Source organism: Lagopus muta, chromosome 8 (genome assembly GCF_023343835.1).
Source record: "Lagopus muta isolate bLagMut1 chromosome 8, bLagMut1 primary, whole genome shotgun sequence".
NCBI lineage: Eukaryota > Metazoa > Chordata > Aves > Galliformes > Phasianidae > Lagopus > Lagopus muta.
This window is the reverse complement of record NC_064440.1, coordinates 10,344,971-10,361,280: the sequence shown is the minus strand read 5'-3', so window position 1 is coordinate 10,361,280 and position 16,310 is coordinate 10,344,971. Positions and strand designations below refer to the sequence as shown.

Genomic DNA, 16,310 nt, shown 5'->3' with positions numbered 1-16,310 from the left:
CACTGATTTTTTGTAGTTCTTGTTCTGCATGGTGTGTGAAGATCAGAAAGGTCTTTACAAACACGAGTTAATTAAGCCTCACCCACACCATCCTGCATAACTAAATTTGTTTTGCAAATGAGAAAGCAGAGATTTAGAGAGAAGTTCGGAAACTGGCCCAAGATCACACAGGGAATCACGCCACAAAATCCAAAACTATGTAATTTATATGCAAATAATAAATAATTAGTTCCTGTTTCTCCTACTGGGTTATGAGATTGTTCAGTGATACAGATGAATTTATCCAAAACGGCCTGTTCATACAGTCTATTCCAGACTGCATTCCAGAGTAACCTTGTACTTTCTTTGAGGCTGGAGCAAATACAAGCATAGTATACTAGGAGTTTAAAATTTGGTTTGCAATAGAGACAGCTTCATTCCAAACAAGTCAGTTGTCCTGCCAGCATACCAAGCCTGGGAATCTATGGTAAGTATAGGAGTCTCATCCTTTCCGTGCAGTGATGGAATGTGGATTGCTTGTTGCTCACGTAGCATGAGAAGCCCAAAAAAAAAAAAAAAAAAAAAAGAAAGTAAGAGGAAGAGGGAATAAAGGCATTGACATATTTTTCTTCTTTAAAAATAAAAGTTCACTTGTTATGCTGGCATAATATGCAAGTGCTATGGGGAAAAAAGCAACAACATCAAACCTTTGGAAGTATTTTTATGTGGGTTTACTTTTGTTTTTTGTTTTTTGAGGAAGGATATGGTCTATGCATCTTTCTCTGTAGAAAACAGATCATCAGATTCATGCTGGTTTCTCTACATTATCAGTAGTGGTAGCAACAAGACCATTGGTTTTTCTGAAGGATTTTGAATTCTTAAGACATAACCACCATGACGGAGGTTATAATTTACTTGTACCTAGAATTTGTGTGTGATGTTTTGTCACCTCTGTATTATTCGTTATTGCATTTTTTTTTCTTAGTGTTGCTTTACACTGAACATCAGCTTGGAAACCATTAAGGCGAGAAAAGAAGTACTTGGTGTGATGTAGATAGCAGGTGCCTGGATACCATCAGTAAAACAAAGAAAGAGGTTCAGAGCACTAAGAAAGTGATAAAAGCATTTGTTGTAAAACTAGTTCCAGTCAGCAGTAGCTAACTAGTATGTAACAGTTAATCATATTGTGATACTGTTCACAATGGGCCTTTAGTAAAAAGGTGAAAATGTACTGTTATGGTGGGCAGGAAGTGCTGTTCTCATAGGGCTCTTATTTTGCCTGTCCTTGAGATGCTAATGCATGCTGAACATCAAGTTCATCAGATCTGAACAATCTCCCATTATGTATATTTCAAATGGGCCAGGTAGGTTAAATGCAGTGAAATACAATGTCTTCTGTAGCTTTTCATTTATCAGTTATGCTGAAAGACTTGTGCTGCCTAGCCTTTAGCAAAGCAAAGATAAAAACTGTAAGAATTCAGAAAGAAATTGCCAAACAATGTATAGATAAGAGACATCACTTTGGGAATGAGAGTTTCTACATGCCTTTAAATCTTTAAACAAAGTTTTCCATTGTAATTGCTGTGAGAAGATGTGGAAGAAGGGTAAAATAAATGTTTAAGGAGAAACATTCAAGAACAGCTGCTTTAACTGGGGAAAAAAATCCTGTGCACCGTGCAGAGTCTGATGAGATGTATAAAATATGATGGTACATTTTACTGTGAACCATTAAAAGAAAAAAAAAAAAGAGAAGAATCCTGTTGGAAAAGGGTACTTATTTCATTTATTCATGCTGTGAAAATATGCATCATTTGAAGCTGAAATTGTTAAAATCGCTAACTTAGCCTACTGTCAAAAAATGGAGATGTTTGTAAGAATTGTAGCTCCTCCTGAGGAAATAGTTTGAACTCTTACACAGATTTATAAAAATCTCCAGAGAATTAATTATTACTTACTGTGTGGAACAAATGTGTGGTTTTTCTTTATTTCTTGAGACATTGTAAATAACTGTGCACACTGTGCGATAGTTGCATTGTTTTGAAGGCTAAAACTGGCCAATTTTCATTAAATACTAACAAATAAAATAATATTTTAGAGAAAACCATTATTGCTGTATGCTTTAACAAAGATTGGCTTTTATTTGTAAGGTGCGTATACTTGAATATGACCTTTTGAACGTTAATCACCTAGTCAGACGGACAGGATCCCACAGAAGCTCATGTCTGAGCATCTCAAAAGCCAGCACAACTGAAATTCATTTAAATGCTTTTGCATGTTTTGTGATGTTTTCCTTCAGTCCCTGGGTAATCTGAAGTAATATAGAGAAGGATTTTCCTGGGACAGTTATGTCAGTTAAGATGCATAAAATTACAAGGAAGTTCATGAAGTTTGTCGGTTTTATTTAATTGTTTTTCTGCTATGTGGCTGTCTCTGCTCCCTGTGTTCTTGTAATTTAACATTAAGGAGAGCTACTAAAGCCCACTGCTTATCAGAGCAATCACAGAAGCGAGGAAATCACAGTTAAGGCTGACATTTAATCCTCACCGCTTTGTGCTCCTTATCTCATGCAGAGCTGTAATATCTAAATGTGTTCTTAGGCTCCTTTCTAGTCTGTAATTATTCTTTTGGCTCTTGCGTGTAGGAGCTAAGACTATCTCCAGCAATCAGAGTCATGTCTTAAAAGCAAACCTTCATTTGACTTCCATATATAAGTGTGCGACTTGCGTAAGGGAGAATTTAGGTTGAACATTTGAGTGTATCTCTTGAAGCAGCAGTTCCTTATGGTGAGTCCTTGTTCTCTGGGAATCCATCCCAGAACTGCTTACATTCAGGGAAGGCTGAAATGAACATGTATGGGTAGAAGTGGAAGTTCGAGCCTGTGTCTGAGGTTTAAAAAACCAACCACTTCTTGAACTGGTAAAGTCCCTCTCACGTGCATATGATTTGTTTGCTTGGTTTCCTCCCAGTTTGCTAACCTTGCAGGTTAGTGATTGTAACAATCAGACAAGGAATGATACAGAATTTTTCTCATCTGCTGTGCACATCTGAGCTTGCCAAATTGGTGACATGTATGTGACAGTGAATTTGACTTTTTAAAGATAAAATTAAAAAATGAGGACTCTAAATTCACGGAAGGCCTCATTTTGCCACACCTATTTTTTCAGTTTATAGTTGACCTAAAATTAACACAACTTGGAAAGAAAATGGATGATGAAAATGGATCAAATTGTAGAATTTATGGATTGCCTTCTTCCCTTCTTAGGAGTTGCTGAGGGCATTGCTAATATGTTTTGTCTACATCTTTCGGTCCATTCCTTTCCTTTCTGAGTACTTCTTGGCACTAAATGAATGTTTTCATTGGACTCTCGTAATTTGGTAGTAAATCTCGAGTAGTTAATAGGAAGCCATTTTTAATAGACAACATTGTTCCCCCCACGTAACACTGAATATTTATTACACATTCTGTATTTTAGAATAGTTTTACACAGCAATCTAGGACTTCCATATGATTGTAGAGCAATAAATCTAGGTAAAAGGCTGTAAGATCTACCTGTGTGCTGGAAGAAGGTAATAAACGATGAAATCAGTCCATAGCCCCATAAACTGCTGACTCTTGAGACACTCCATGTAAGATGTCTTAAAATGTTATGAAAGACAGGATAATTAAAGACATGGACATAAAGGATGACATAATTTGTCATTTGTATTGAATATATTAATTAAGAAATTTATCAGAACTTAGTATGCTGCAGATTAGTAACCTTCACATTAGATTTCACAATACAGAAGTATTTGTCAAAGACCTTGAGTCAAAGCACTGTGAGGGTGCTCTTTGGTAATAAGTTTTGTTAAAACATTTATTGCAAAACCAGCAGAGCAATAATACAGAGAATGACAATGGAAATGGGAGCAGTATGAACTGGCAGTTTTGTTATTTACAAATTCTGTTCCAAAGAGATTACTAGTAATTGGGAGCTCATGTAAAGAGTCTTAAATAATGCTGCTACTTAAGATTTTAATTTTCTTTTTTTTGTCTGCTTTTTGATGTATCAATTTTTTCCCTTTTTAGTGCTTGCAGATGCTCATTTACCACATCTCTGCATTTTGTTTCTATTAGCTGGTTGCAACATAGTTTATATTAAATATTTTATTTTTCTTAGACATATTCTTTGGGATGTACTGGGAGTTGGACTAGATGAGCCTTAAAGTTGCCTTCCAGCATAAGTGATTCTATGATTTGATAATTGCACAGTTTTGCTTTTTCATCCCTGAAAGCCTGAGGAATGACATGGAATCATCTTGGCATTCTGAGGCATGGAAAACGCAAAAGGGGCACCTAAGTTGAGGTAATTCCAATCAGGACAGGACATATTAGGGCTCTCATATTCCTAGCAATACTCTACACTCTTTCTGATTATCTATGCTCAAAGGAATACCCCAAAGTGGAGCAGCCGTGGAGAACAGGGATTAAAATGAAAAGAACCTTTTAGGAGAAGGTATTAAAAGAATCTGCCTATAGAAAGTAAAGACAGAGAATGATGCATGTTGTGTGTGCTGCAAGTCCCTGGAGAAAAGAAATGAAAAAGCTAACTTGAAGCATGGTTCTGGGAGTAAAATGATGAATAAATTGGTGTGCTTCTATGATGTAGATCAGCAAGTGTAAGAAAATGTTTAGAGCACTTGAGTGATAGCACAGTGGTTGTGCTTTGGCTGCAATGCTGGGGAAGGACCGAGGCAGGTTAATCCATAATATCAATAAAAGAAGTGGGGGAAAGGAGGACACAAGTCATCATTCACAGGTAGATTATCATGGGGATTATTTGATCTTTAAACACCTCTAACTTCAGAATTTACATTGTTCTATTACCCAAACCACTTTGTTTATAGATTTATTTTTTTTTTTTCACTTCTGCTTCAAAGTTGTTTTAGGAGAGAGAACCTTTGCATTCCTGTGTGATTGTTCCCTGCTTTGCTTACTTTTGGTAGCAGTGAATCTAGGGGATGATTAAGTGTACTGGCTACTCAGCAGTACCACAGAGCAGCAACCACTGCTCAGCACTTCCGATTAGGTGGCAGCCAGATTGGCTTTGCTTCAGCTGGTACAGCCTTAGTGGAGGCAGGCAGCTTGAAGGTTTTGGTGACCAGGGGAAATGGTTTTAAACTAAAGGAGGGAACATTTAGATTGGATGTCATGAGGAAGTTTTTTGACAGAGAGAATGGTGAGGTGCTGACACAGGCCAGCATCTGTTCAAGGCTAGATTGAATGGGGCCCTGGGCAACCTAATCTAATGCTTGATATAGTGGTTGGCATCCTTGTCCACAGCAGAGGGGCTGGAACTAGATGGTCAGTGAGATCCCCTCCAACCCAAGCTGTTCTGTGATTGTATGACCAGCAGTCTTTCCTCTTGCTGCTGTGCAGTATTTGAGCTGCAGCACTGCGTGTCACCTGTATGGTTCAGATGCTAACTGCCAAAATAGCAATTTATAGCCTGGAAAGTCTTGGAGTGGTAAATTCAGCAGGTGTATTAAAGCAAACCCTGAGATCTCAGAAAGGGCTAGTTATTGCAGTAATATTTAATGGTAATTCTTCAAGGCATCTGCTAACATAAGCCTGTGCTGGAAGGCAAGAGGAAAAAAAGGGGTATTTGTGGGATTTGTTCCATCTCTTACAATGGAAAGTGTTATCCTCAAGTGCAGAAAACCTTTACTTTTTTTGTTCTGTCATCTGGAGCTGTTTGTAATGTCTTCTGACTTTTACTGTGTTGGGTAATTTCTGTTCTTAAAAAGGAATTCATATTGATTGAGTTTATATCAGAATTCTGTGTTATGATCACAATGTCCTCTTGCTCTTTTGCTGACATGGGAAGGTTCTGTGGGGATGTTTAAATGGGTCTTATTTATCCCAGTCTTTAGTTCACCACATCTCCTGTACTGTCCTTTTTTTTACTGAAATTCTTGGTAACTCCCACCCTGGGTAATTTCCATCAGCTTTCTCACATGGCAGCCCTGGTAGCACTCATTCCTGGTGCCTTTCCCTGATAGCTTTAGGGTATTGTGCTTCATTAGCCCGTAATGTAATTGCCTACTTTTGTTTACAAAACAGTATTTTGGATCTGCTTGCATTTGATGAGTGTATGCTCTGTTAGTGTTGCTTTAAAAAATATCTCCCTTTAATAAGATGAATGTGGAGTGGCTTGCAGGCCGTGGTGTGTGCAGAGGGGGAGATGTGAGCCAAGTTCCTGATGAAAGTGGTCGACAGTGCTTTTATGAGTTTTTCTGTTATTGCTAGAGATAATGTACCACATGGTGACTCAGGCTTTCTGCTTGTAATAATTTTTCTTACTGATGGGGAAAAACAGCTTTAAATTATTCCACATATCAATGGTCGCATGCATCAAAAACAAGCAAAAAATGCTAATGGCCTCAATCCATGAATATCCAGAAGGCATAAAGCTTTTGTAGTATAAATATATCATTTAATGAAAATATTGAAAAGAGGTGCATTTCCATGAATTTCATTTTTCCGAATGTTATTTTCAATAGATGAATTCATTGCTTTACCAACAGGTATTTCTTCTTCTCAATCCTTTTCCAGACATAGAGCCATGTTATAAACCTTTGCTAATGAACAGGACAGCATTCACACAGGTTATCCCCATATGCCATAGCAATGAGTTGCTGTTAAGTGTGGATTTGACCTTAATTCCTTCTGTGCTTCAGGAGGCACCGCTTAATAGAGGGGTCTTTTTGTGGTATTTGTTTTGGAGAGCCTGAAAAAAAAAGCAAAACACAAACTGTCCATTTCTACTAACTTGACTGTGAAAAATCACAGATTTTTTCATTACAAAACTGGTGTCAGTTCGCTGTGATTTATAATAAATCTTCTAATGTATAATGTAGATAAGTCTGTGTTTTCTCATTCTTTTGCCTGCACAAGCAACTTGCATCATGCATCAACACAGACACTCTTGAATAGGAGGTATTCACTGCTTTGTTGCTGTGTAGTAAGGCTAAATTCAATAGTGCTTGGAGTGTTTTGAAGTCCTCCTGTGGAAGAGGCTCTTTCATTTGCTCCCAGGAGTTGCCACAATGAGCTAATCGCTATATAAACTTACTTGTCTTCCAAATTAGCAGGAGCTGAACAATCCACTTCTTTCAGTGAGTGAAAACATCAGGCGTGTGAAAGATAGATCAGCCATCCACTCCTGTAAGATATTAACTTTGTTATCCAGAATCCCTTTTGATGTGAATTGTTAAGATCAACAATTAATGCACTATTTTTCCCCAGAGAAGAGGCGCACACTGTGCAGTTTCCCTGGAGCAGCAGACAAGTGCTCTCACTGACTGCCTTGCTCTTCGTGTTTTTTTTTTCCTCTCTGCCATTACCTCTTGTTTCCCCATTTAAGAAAGGATGCAAATGAGTTATTATTATTATTCTTCTTAAATGCTCTTAAGTCTAGGCATGGAACATGCTGTGATGGAAACATTAAATGTCTATTATTTTTACATGTAAAAAGTGTCTGTGTAACGCAGCTCTTAAACAGCTTAACAAATCCAATACCTTATGGGACTCTGACCATGCATGAAAACTTCAAACCACACGAGGAAAAAAGATAAGTAAAGCAGATTGTAAATGGCGTATGGTGTTATCATCCATCACTAAAACCTTTTTCCTGTATAATATCATTCTTCATACCCAGTTCACTCAGTGATACAGTAATTTCAGCATTTACAGCCTTACATGCCTTGTTTTGTTTTGTTGCTGCTTGTTATGATATCCCAGCTGTGACAGCAGGGAGTGCATATAGCAGGTATAAATAAGTTGCTTCTTAAGGCTTATATAAAATGTTCTCTCGGAGAAGTGATGAAAGCAGTATTATTTGTTTAAAACTTGACAAGAATTTGGGAGATGAGTTGAAATAGAGTACAATAAGAATTTTCTGCTCTTATTTCTGTTGTTGTATTTGAATTATCCCTTGCTCTGTCTTTCTGCAATTCAGTGACCAGTTTAGGAAGACATCTGAGCAAACCTATCTCCATCTGGGTAGGGTCCTGAACTGGAGTCATCCTGTTAGCCTTTTGTCAGAGAAGAGAATTCATGTTGAACAGAATCAAACTGAAATAGCAGCAAGCAAAAATGTTCTTGCTCTTTGCACGTTTTCGATATCAGAAGCAACAGAAACAAATGTCTCTTGATGTTGGAGCAGTTTTTAGCTCTGATGGTGTCAAAAGCAGACTGCTGTGGCTGTTAGGCTGAAATGTAGTGGGGTGTTGATAAGACATTGTAACAAACTGCAAAAAGCTACAAATGCTGTTGCGTTCATATTTCTCCCTGGCAGCTGCAGTGGCTGCTACATATGTTTCCCTAAGTAGTGAATTAGTAAATGGGCCGAATCACTTTTTGAATCTCTTCCCTGTCTCTCTAGGGAAATGAGTTAAGGATGTGTAGAGGAATGTTGCAAATAATCTTCTTTGGGAGTGGGGGGGGCGGGGGGGGGGGGGGGAAGCTTAATTCAAGCTACTTTTGAAAAAAAGAATAAAACAAGTTTTAGGCCATTATCATGTGTGTAGGCAGGCTGTAGTTAGAAAATGTTGTTTGTTAGCCCTAACGTGTCAGGTTTGAAAAATTAAGCAATATGAAGATAAGAGATGCTCTACCTTGGATGATAACATCAAGCTTGGTAAGTGCCAGAAATGCAGAGGGAAAGGCAAATCTATCAGAGCAGACAGCACAGCATACCAGCAGGGCAGGGGAGGGGAAAGCAGACAGGAGAACATGAAAGAAGTAGGCTATGGAGAGACAAAAGTAATTCTCATGTGAAAACATGAAGCAAAACCAGAGAGGTAATGTGCAATTCAAGTTCTGAACTCAAATGCAACTTTCTTCCTCTGGGTCTGTGGAGTAAATGTAACATTTGTGTCCACCTCTGTTATAAAGGCCTTTTGGATAGCTTTATTCAGATGGTGGAGTTTGGTAGAAATCATCTAAATCTGGAGTGTAAGTATTTATATATGAATACTTATAATCTCACAATATAGGATTAATTTTTTTGTACTAAACTTTTCACAGAAAGACACAGAACTATCATGTTTTTCCTGATTTTTATTGAGTTCTGTTACTGCAGTGGTATAAGTGAACAGAAGTATTAGTGTAGCATCTAAACCATAATTTAAGCGTTAAATTCCCTTTGGAGCAAGAGGAAATGCTAAAATGAAGTCTTTATACATTGTAGTAGTTACCACACTTGCTAATGAACTGCAGCTGCTTGCAGAGATGCAGAGTAGCACTGCAAATACCCTGAAGCTGGTTAGGATAAGTATGGAAATAACTTATTATAGTGAGGTAAGTAGAAGGAAAACATCAAAGTAGGGAAGGATATGTTGGTTTGTCCAAAGTACTTTGGCTTGGAAAGTAACCATAATGGATTAATGTAATTTGTCCCCACAAAACTATACTAGAGTGCTATTTAGATGTTGCTTTTTGTTAATTTAAAACTATTTTGTGTGATTTTTATTGGGGGCCACAGTTTAAGAGATCTGGCCTTGCCTTGATGATGTCAGTCTGTAGCACGCCACAAAAGGGTAGCAATGAGATCTCACTATGTGAACTTCTTTATGAAGTTAGAATTGCTTATTTTTAAGACTGTACTATTTTTGTTCTGACTAGGAAAGTGTTCCTTCAGATGCTATATGATGGCTTTTTTTTTTTTTTTAATTTGCTGTATGTTTTTAATAAATTCTGCTCACTAGCATCCATCTCTTTTTATTGTAAGTTAGCTTGTTAATTTGATGAAGAGTCTGTCAGCATTTTGTGTGTTTTGTTCCACTGTGCTCTTTAAAAATCCCTTGCCACGTTATGTATTATGTAGTATTATTTAGTCATTTGTGGCTTGAAACATTGCCTAAGTGCTAACTTGTGTTTCCCTGTTTTCAGTCTGTAGCTTTTTATGTCTGACAACTCAACTCTTGCAGCAACAGTGTAGAGTTCCTTCTATGCATAGAAAAAAACCACCAACATTTAAAAATATAATCTGCCACCATTTATTGCACAATTGATAGATTTGCTTTGGAGTGTTGCAGTGTTTCATTTGACTTGCTAGCTGTTTTTCAGACATGAGGTTTTTATATAAATTTCAACATGCTTTTGCCTTCCACAGCTGATCACTTTTTGGAAAAGTCACTGTGGAAGGTTTCTGGCTGAATTCCACATTTAGAAGAGCCTTCAAAAAAGTCCTTTTCATTGTGCTAATATGAAGCCAAAGGTTGTACGGACTCTGTTGCTTGGAAGTAGTATTTCTGTGTTGTCACCAGTCTTATCTGTTGTATCTCAGTGAGTGCGAAAAATGAGAAGAATCTGTATTTCCCTTGCTGCTTAAACAGTTTGTTGAGAGCGGCCAGATTGCTGCAGATGATGATTCTCTTGGAAACCTCAACAGCCCGACCTCCTCTGTAGGCAGAGTATTTTGCTGAAGTGTTTTGGTTTTGAATCCGACATAAGTAATTTAAGTTCTCTGTTGGAATTTATGCAGGCAAGGGGTCAGGTTTAAAAAGCTTGTAGTTTAAAGCGTTTCTGCTACTACACCTTTTCTACTCTAATATCCTGTTATAATATATGTTTTTCTTTTCCTGCAAATGAAGTCCTTTTTATTCCCTCTTCCTTTCTGGCTTTGAAGAGAACATTTGCTTCTCCATTTATCTGAGGTAATTAGAACAGAATAGCCCTGGATTCTTTAAATCAGTTTAATTGGGCTTTTAAAAAATGTATTGAATATTCTGTTTTCTGCACAGAATTTTCATTTGATTGCGAAGCCGCTCTATCTCAAGAGCCCAATGTCTTATGTGCAATTTATTTCTTTATTTTTAAAAGAGGCGATTGTCATCCAAACGGCCTTCATCTCTATTCTCTGTTCCAGGCTGATTCATGGAGGGCAGCTGTTAAATGGCTTGGCGGGGCCAACTGTGATGAACGCAGCCCCGTTTCTTTCCACAACGTGGTTCTCTCCCGACGAACGTGCGACAGCAACGGCGATTGCCTCCCTGCTCAATTACCTGGGCTGTGCTGGCGCGTTTTTAGTGGGACCTCTTGTGGTGCCACCTCCTAATGGAACCTCGCACCTCCCGCTGTTGTCACAGAGCAGCACCGAGCACATCAAGGACCGCATTGAGGCTGTGCTCTATGCAGGTGTGTTTTTTTAATTAAGAAAAAAAGTTATTAATTATAAAACATTTACATATTCCCGTGTGTTTGGTGCTTGTGAAGCACTACCCTCTAGTGGCTGGACTGCCAAGGGAACAGCAGCTAACTGATGGGAAGTAACAAAGTGGTAAGATGTTCTAGTATCAGAAGGGTTACTTTTTTCCATTTTATTTTATTTTATTTTATTTTATCTTTTAAGGATAAAATTTAAAATAGTGTCATATACAGATTGATTCCAACGGAAGTAGTTCAACTGTTTGTATTAGGAGAAGCATCTTCTAGGAGAGCTTATGCTTTCCCAGAGATTCCAAACTGTTGTTCGCTTCTCATATTTTCAGTAAAAAATTCTCCGTGGCAGGTTGTTTTTTCCTTTATTTCTGATAGGATGGAAATGTTATTCTTCCAGCACTGAATATTTTGTGCATAAATTCAGCCTTAATTTATGTCTTGCGTATGCCTTTCAAATGTGATTAGATTATTAGTATCTTAGAATCTAACATTGGAATTAAACTCAATAGAGTTTGATTTTAACTAAAACCACCTAATTCTTATGCAGCAAGCAGTTTCAATGAAACGACAACAGTTTGGTGCAAAAAATGCTGATAGAAAATTCATCTGATACAATATAGATTTTGTTTCCCTTCTGTTTTTTGTGCAATGACTTCACTGCTCTTGGTGTTATATAGAAAAACTAGCTGTATTCGGCAGCAGACTGTAAGGAAGAAGGGTTGCCCAAATGGCTTAAGAGTCTATGATCTGTTTTTTTTTTTTAAATGAGTATAAATGGCACGGCATTAAGAGCTGCTGGACATTACAGTGTCACGACAGTTGCACATTTGATTTTGTTTTTTTAATAATTCCAGCCTCTGAAGTGCAGCCAGGACTCAGCCCTCTGCATTCTAGAAGTATTGAAGTTTATATGCTGTGTAGTTTATATTTAGGTTTATGAGATTGAATTAATTGTTTGTGATCACTTATTCTTGGCTGTGATTCTTTTGGAAATATTGTCAATTGTCATTTTTGGGTGAGGTCCACTTTAACATTCATTTTAAAGAATGTGTAGTAGATTTTGGGTTAATATGTTATCAAGTATTAGACTCTTTCAAATAACCTACTTGTTATTGGACTCAAATCTATTGAAATAAGGACATTGGGGTTTGGATAGGCCTTTTCAGAGCTAAATATTTTGGTAGAGGCCAATAGAAAAGAAATAAGAAAAATAAGAAAAAAAGAGACCAGTGGGAAGGAGGGGAAAGTGAACACCAAGTTGGTTTGGATAGAGAGGAGCAAAAATCTGGTAATTAGAAAAGGTCTTTAGCCCATTCCTTTTTCCATGGAGAAGAGTTTGATGGCCTGAAGGAATTATGGTTTTGTGCCTAAAACCATTTATTTGAGTCTGTTAGCACAAGAAATGCCATTTTCAGCAGCCTGTTGGATTCACTTCTCTTCTGTTCTTTTCTGGGAGGCTTTCCAAGGCATTTTCTTCAAATGTGAGGATAGATATCTCTTGCTAGCTGGGTCCAGAGATCTGTCTTGTCTGCCCAGTGTTTCAGCACAGCTTTTTCTGCCTTTGAGTCATCCAGGGCTTGGCAACAGCCCACCCTGTAAGCTTGCTTGGGATTATTGGTCCCAGTTGAAGATCATCCTTGCAGCAGCTCTTCAGATTCCTAAGATATGTTTTTGGGAGGGGGTGGGGGGGGGGGGGAGGGGGTATCTGTAGTTCTTACTTTGTTCAAAGTACTTTTAAATAGTTAGCCGGGTTTCTTGCTATGCTTGCAGTGTTAGTGATGTGTCTTATGGGGTCTTTCCAGGATCTAAAATTCCTTTTGCTCTTCAGGCAATGCAAAAGGGATGGGTCCTGAATGTCAGTGGCCTCTAGAGGATCACAGTGACAAAACAGTCACTGGTTTGAAATCGGCAGAAGCTATCCCAAGAGGTGATTGTCTTGCGTCTCTCATGACGTTTGTCTTGAGTAGGGCTTGATCTGGCTTTTTCCTATAGGATCTTAAACTAGTTTCACAGGATAGGAACTGCATTTTTCAGTATTGTGATGGAGCTTGTTGTCATTGCATGAGGTAGCATTACATGAGTAGCATCCAAAATGTAGTTGATTTTTAAAACCCTAGTGATGTGAATTGTTAACTTGGGATCAGTTGCATGCCAAGAACGTGCTGATTTTCCAAGGACTTAATCTCAAACGTGATTATGAAGCAGTTGCTTATAAATCTATTTTGAAATTGCTCCTGTATTTTCTATGTTTTATTGAATTGCTGTTCCTGTATCTCAAACGTCGTCTAAGAACTTGGCTGAAATATCACAGCCTCTTTCTGTGTCCTCTGTCTCTACACACTCTGGTTGACAGCTGGAATAATATAGATTTAGCAGATCAGGATTGCTTTGTATACTTGTGTTGCACAAGGAAATGGTAATCCTTATAGGCTCTAGACAGAGGTTTTAGCTGTGTACTTTCCAAAATATTGAAGAGAAATTATTATTAGTTTCAAAAATACATATTAAACATATATAGGCATGCATAAAGTATATACGCATATGTGTGTATGTATGTCTGTGTAAATATATATATGAAATGTAATGGTAAAAGAAGAATGCTCCACGTGTGTTTGTGTGTGTATTTATGCGTATATGTGTGTGAAATGCCCTCCTTTCCCTGTTACATTTCAGAAGGTAAAGGGTGTGGGTCTTGATTTGAGGTAGGTTTTTGTCCTGTAAGTAGTCTTTTGGAAGTAAGAAGAATATGTATTGAGGAGGCTTGTGCATCTGTAAAGTTTTCTGCTCAGGGTTCACACAACCAGGGGGAGTGCCTGCTTTCTGGACTAAGATGCAGGCTTCTCTCAATGTTGATATTTGCAGGTATCATGGCAGTGGCTCCTTTGGTCTCAAAATGTAAGAAATAGGTCAGTGTTATCTTTTACTTCCTTTTGTTCCTTCCTTGCAATCTATTCTGCCTGGTCTGGTGTAGTAAATGATGATGTAATGACACTGAGCTACCCAATAAAGAAGCTGTGCAAGATGTAAGAAATCAGATGCATCCGATAGTACCTGAAATTTCAGGAGAGATGCAAAGATGATACACAAAGCTAAAAGATGGCAGTAAAGACTTCTGTTCTTCAGTAGAGGGTATTGCTTGTGTTTTGGACAGGTTCCAGAGTGAATTTTGCTCTTTTGTTTTGTGCATGAGGGCAGTGCTTGCAAGGCAAATTCATTAGGCTAGGAAGTATAACACCGGGACACATTAAAGAGTTGCAAGACAGTACAGCAAGGACTGCATGCTGAACTTAATAATGGGAGAAAAAAATGAAGTGCTACCATACTGCTCCTACTGCAGCAATTTGACTGGCATGAATCTTGAGGTAAGCGTTAGAAGAGGCCCCAGATGAGTACCTGTTCTAAAATATTACCATGTCTTTAAAAAATTATCAACCTGCTTTATATTTTTTCTAGAAAGATACAGCCTTTCCCCTTATGTCATTGCAGTGAAATAAATTTAAATAATATGCACCTTGGACAACTTCTGTTTTTGTGTGACCACATTCCTGTTGGCTGTACCCATCTGCAAGCTGCTGCCTTCCTCTCATTATGCAATTCAGGTGTGCATATGCATGTATGTAAGTTGCTCTGAAAGTAATGCTTCCTGTTAATTTCCATGGAATCGACAACTGATACAGAGAGCAAAATAACACTGTTCAATAGAGCAAATTCTCAGTTATGAAACATTATTTTTAAGCATAGTCACCACCATTAGCTATGCATTTTTTGCCAGCAACTGACAAAAGTCTGCATGCTACCTTTGTCAAAAAAAAAAAAAAAATAAAAATAGGTGCACCAGTGGAGCTGACACACTTGCCACTGCTGAAACATACCACCCACTGCCTCACTGTGCTCACATCCGCTGTTTGTCTCTGTAGACGTTCAGCAAGTGCTGATAAATGCCAGTGAATGCAACTTTTTCTGCATGGAGGAATTCATGTGAACTTCCATGTCAGCTGCCATTGTGTCGGGCTGTCCCCTCTGCTGCTATCTGTCATGCGGCAACAAAATGTAACAGAATATTGGTGGGAAGATTCAGCCTTGGCTGCCATACCACCAACCTCTGCCTCTGACATCATGGACCAACATGATAAAATAGGAGGCATTAGTTTGAAAGCAACCTTTGTATGTATGCATACCTGTATAAAGATGTAGATGCAGGAGGAGGGTTTGAAGAGCTTTTGGCAAGCCTTGCTTTGTCCACTATCATCTTACAATGGCGGAGCCTATCTCTTTCTTTGATCTGGGATAATTAGTTGTGACCAGTTCTTTATTCACTCGTGTTCTCCAATGCAGTGTACTGGAAGGCAGAAATTAATCTGTTTACTAGAGACAAGAAGATTTGTGTTGGAGGCCCTTGACCCTCAAAACCTGTAATTAGACCACAACAGGAAGAAAAGACACTACATAGTTCAAAATGAATCCTCCCATATTTGATCATGGAGGCTGGCATTATCATTCCTCGTATGCCTTCAAAACAAATGTAGGGTCAATTTTTTCTCCACTCGGAACAAGAAACGTTCAATTCCCATCCCAATCTATAGCTGATAGACTTATGGTCTGAGTGTTATTTACTTTTCAGTTTCCTGAGCTTATTTTCTCTTGGTTTAGTGGAAGAACTGGCAAAGTGCCACATTCATATTGATTTATTGAAAAAGGAAAAAGCAGATGTATGTGATTGAATATCCAGCTCTGCTGGAATTTATTTGTGGTGATGGTGAGCACTTCTTTGTAATAAGATCACAGGTTCTTTTAAGATAACACGCTTCAGCTATGCATTTTTCTCTCCAGCAGCAAAGAATCTTGTTTCCAAAGGAGATAGCAAAAGTATTTGGATTGAGGATTGTGGAGAACATGATATATATTGTAAAAGGCCTGTAAAACAAATTGCTTGGACTAAATATGGATTTGTGGAGTTGTTTTTCCTCGTAATGTCTGATCCTGGGTCTTGCTGTGTATTTTCTGCAAAGTGCTCATCACTTTTCAGGTTCAGGTCCAAATTTTTACTATGAATTTTTTGAAGATCTGAAAACTTCTAAACAAGAGGGGCATCTGTGAACAGCTGTATTCCTTTTTTTTTTCTTTT

General features: G+C 38.1%; 1 protein-coding gene across 1 annotated transcript in view; it reads left to right on the top strand.

Annotated features, from left to right (window-relative positions):
• SLC49A4 (solute carrier family 49 member 4) overlaps nucleotides 1-16,310 on the top strand; it is a 58,555-nt gene that overhangs the window by 16,841 nt on the left and 25,404 nt on the right. The window contains exon 3 of the mRNA XM_048953851.1: nucleotides 10,893-11,161. Within this exon, the coding sequence (XP_048809808.1) occupies nucleotides 10,893-11,161 (269 nt within the window). The remainder of the gene's footprint in view (nucleotides 1-10,892; nucleotides 11,162-16,310) is intronic.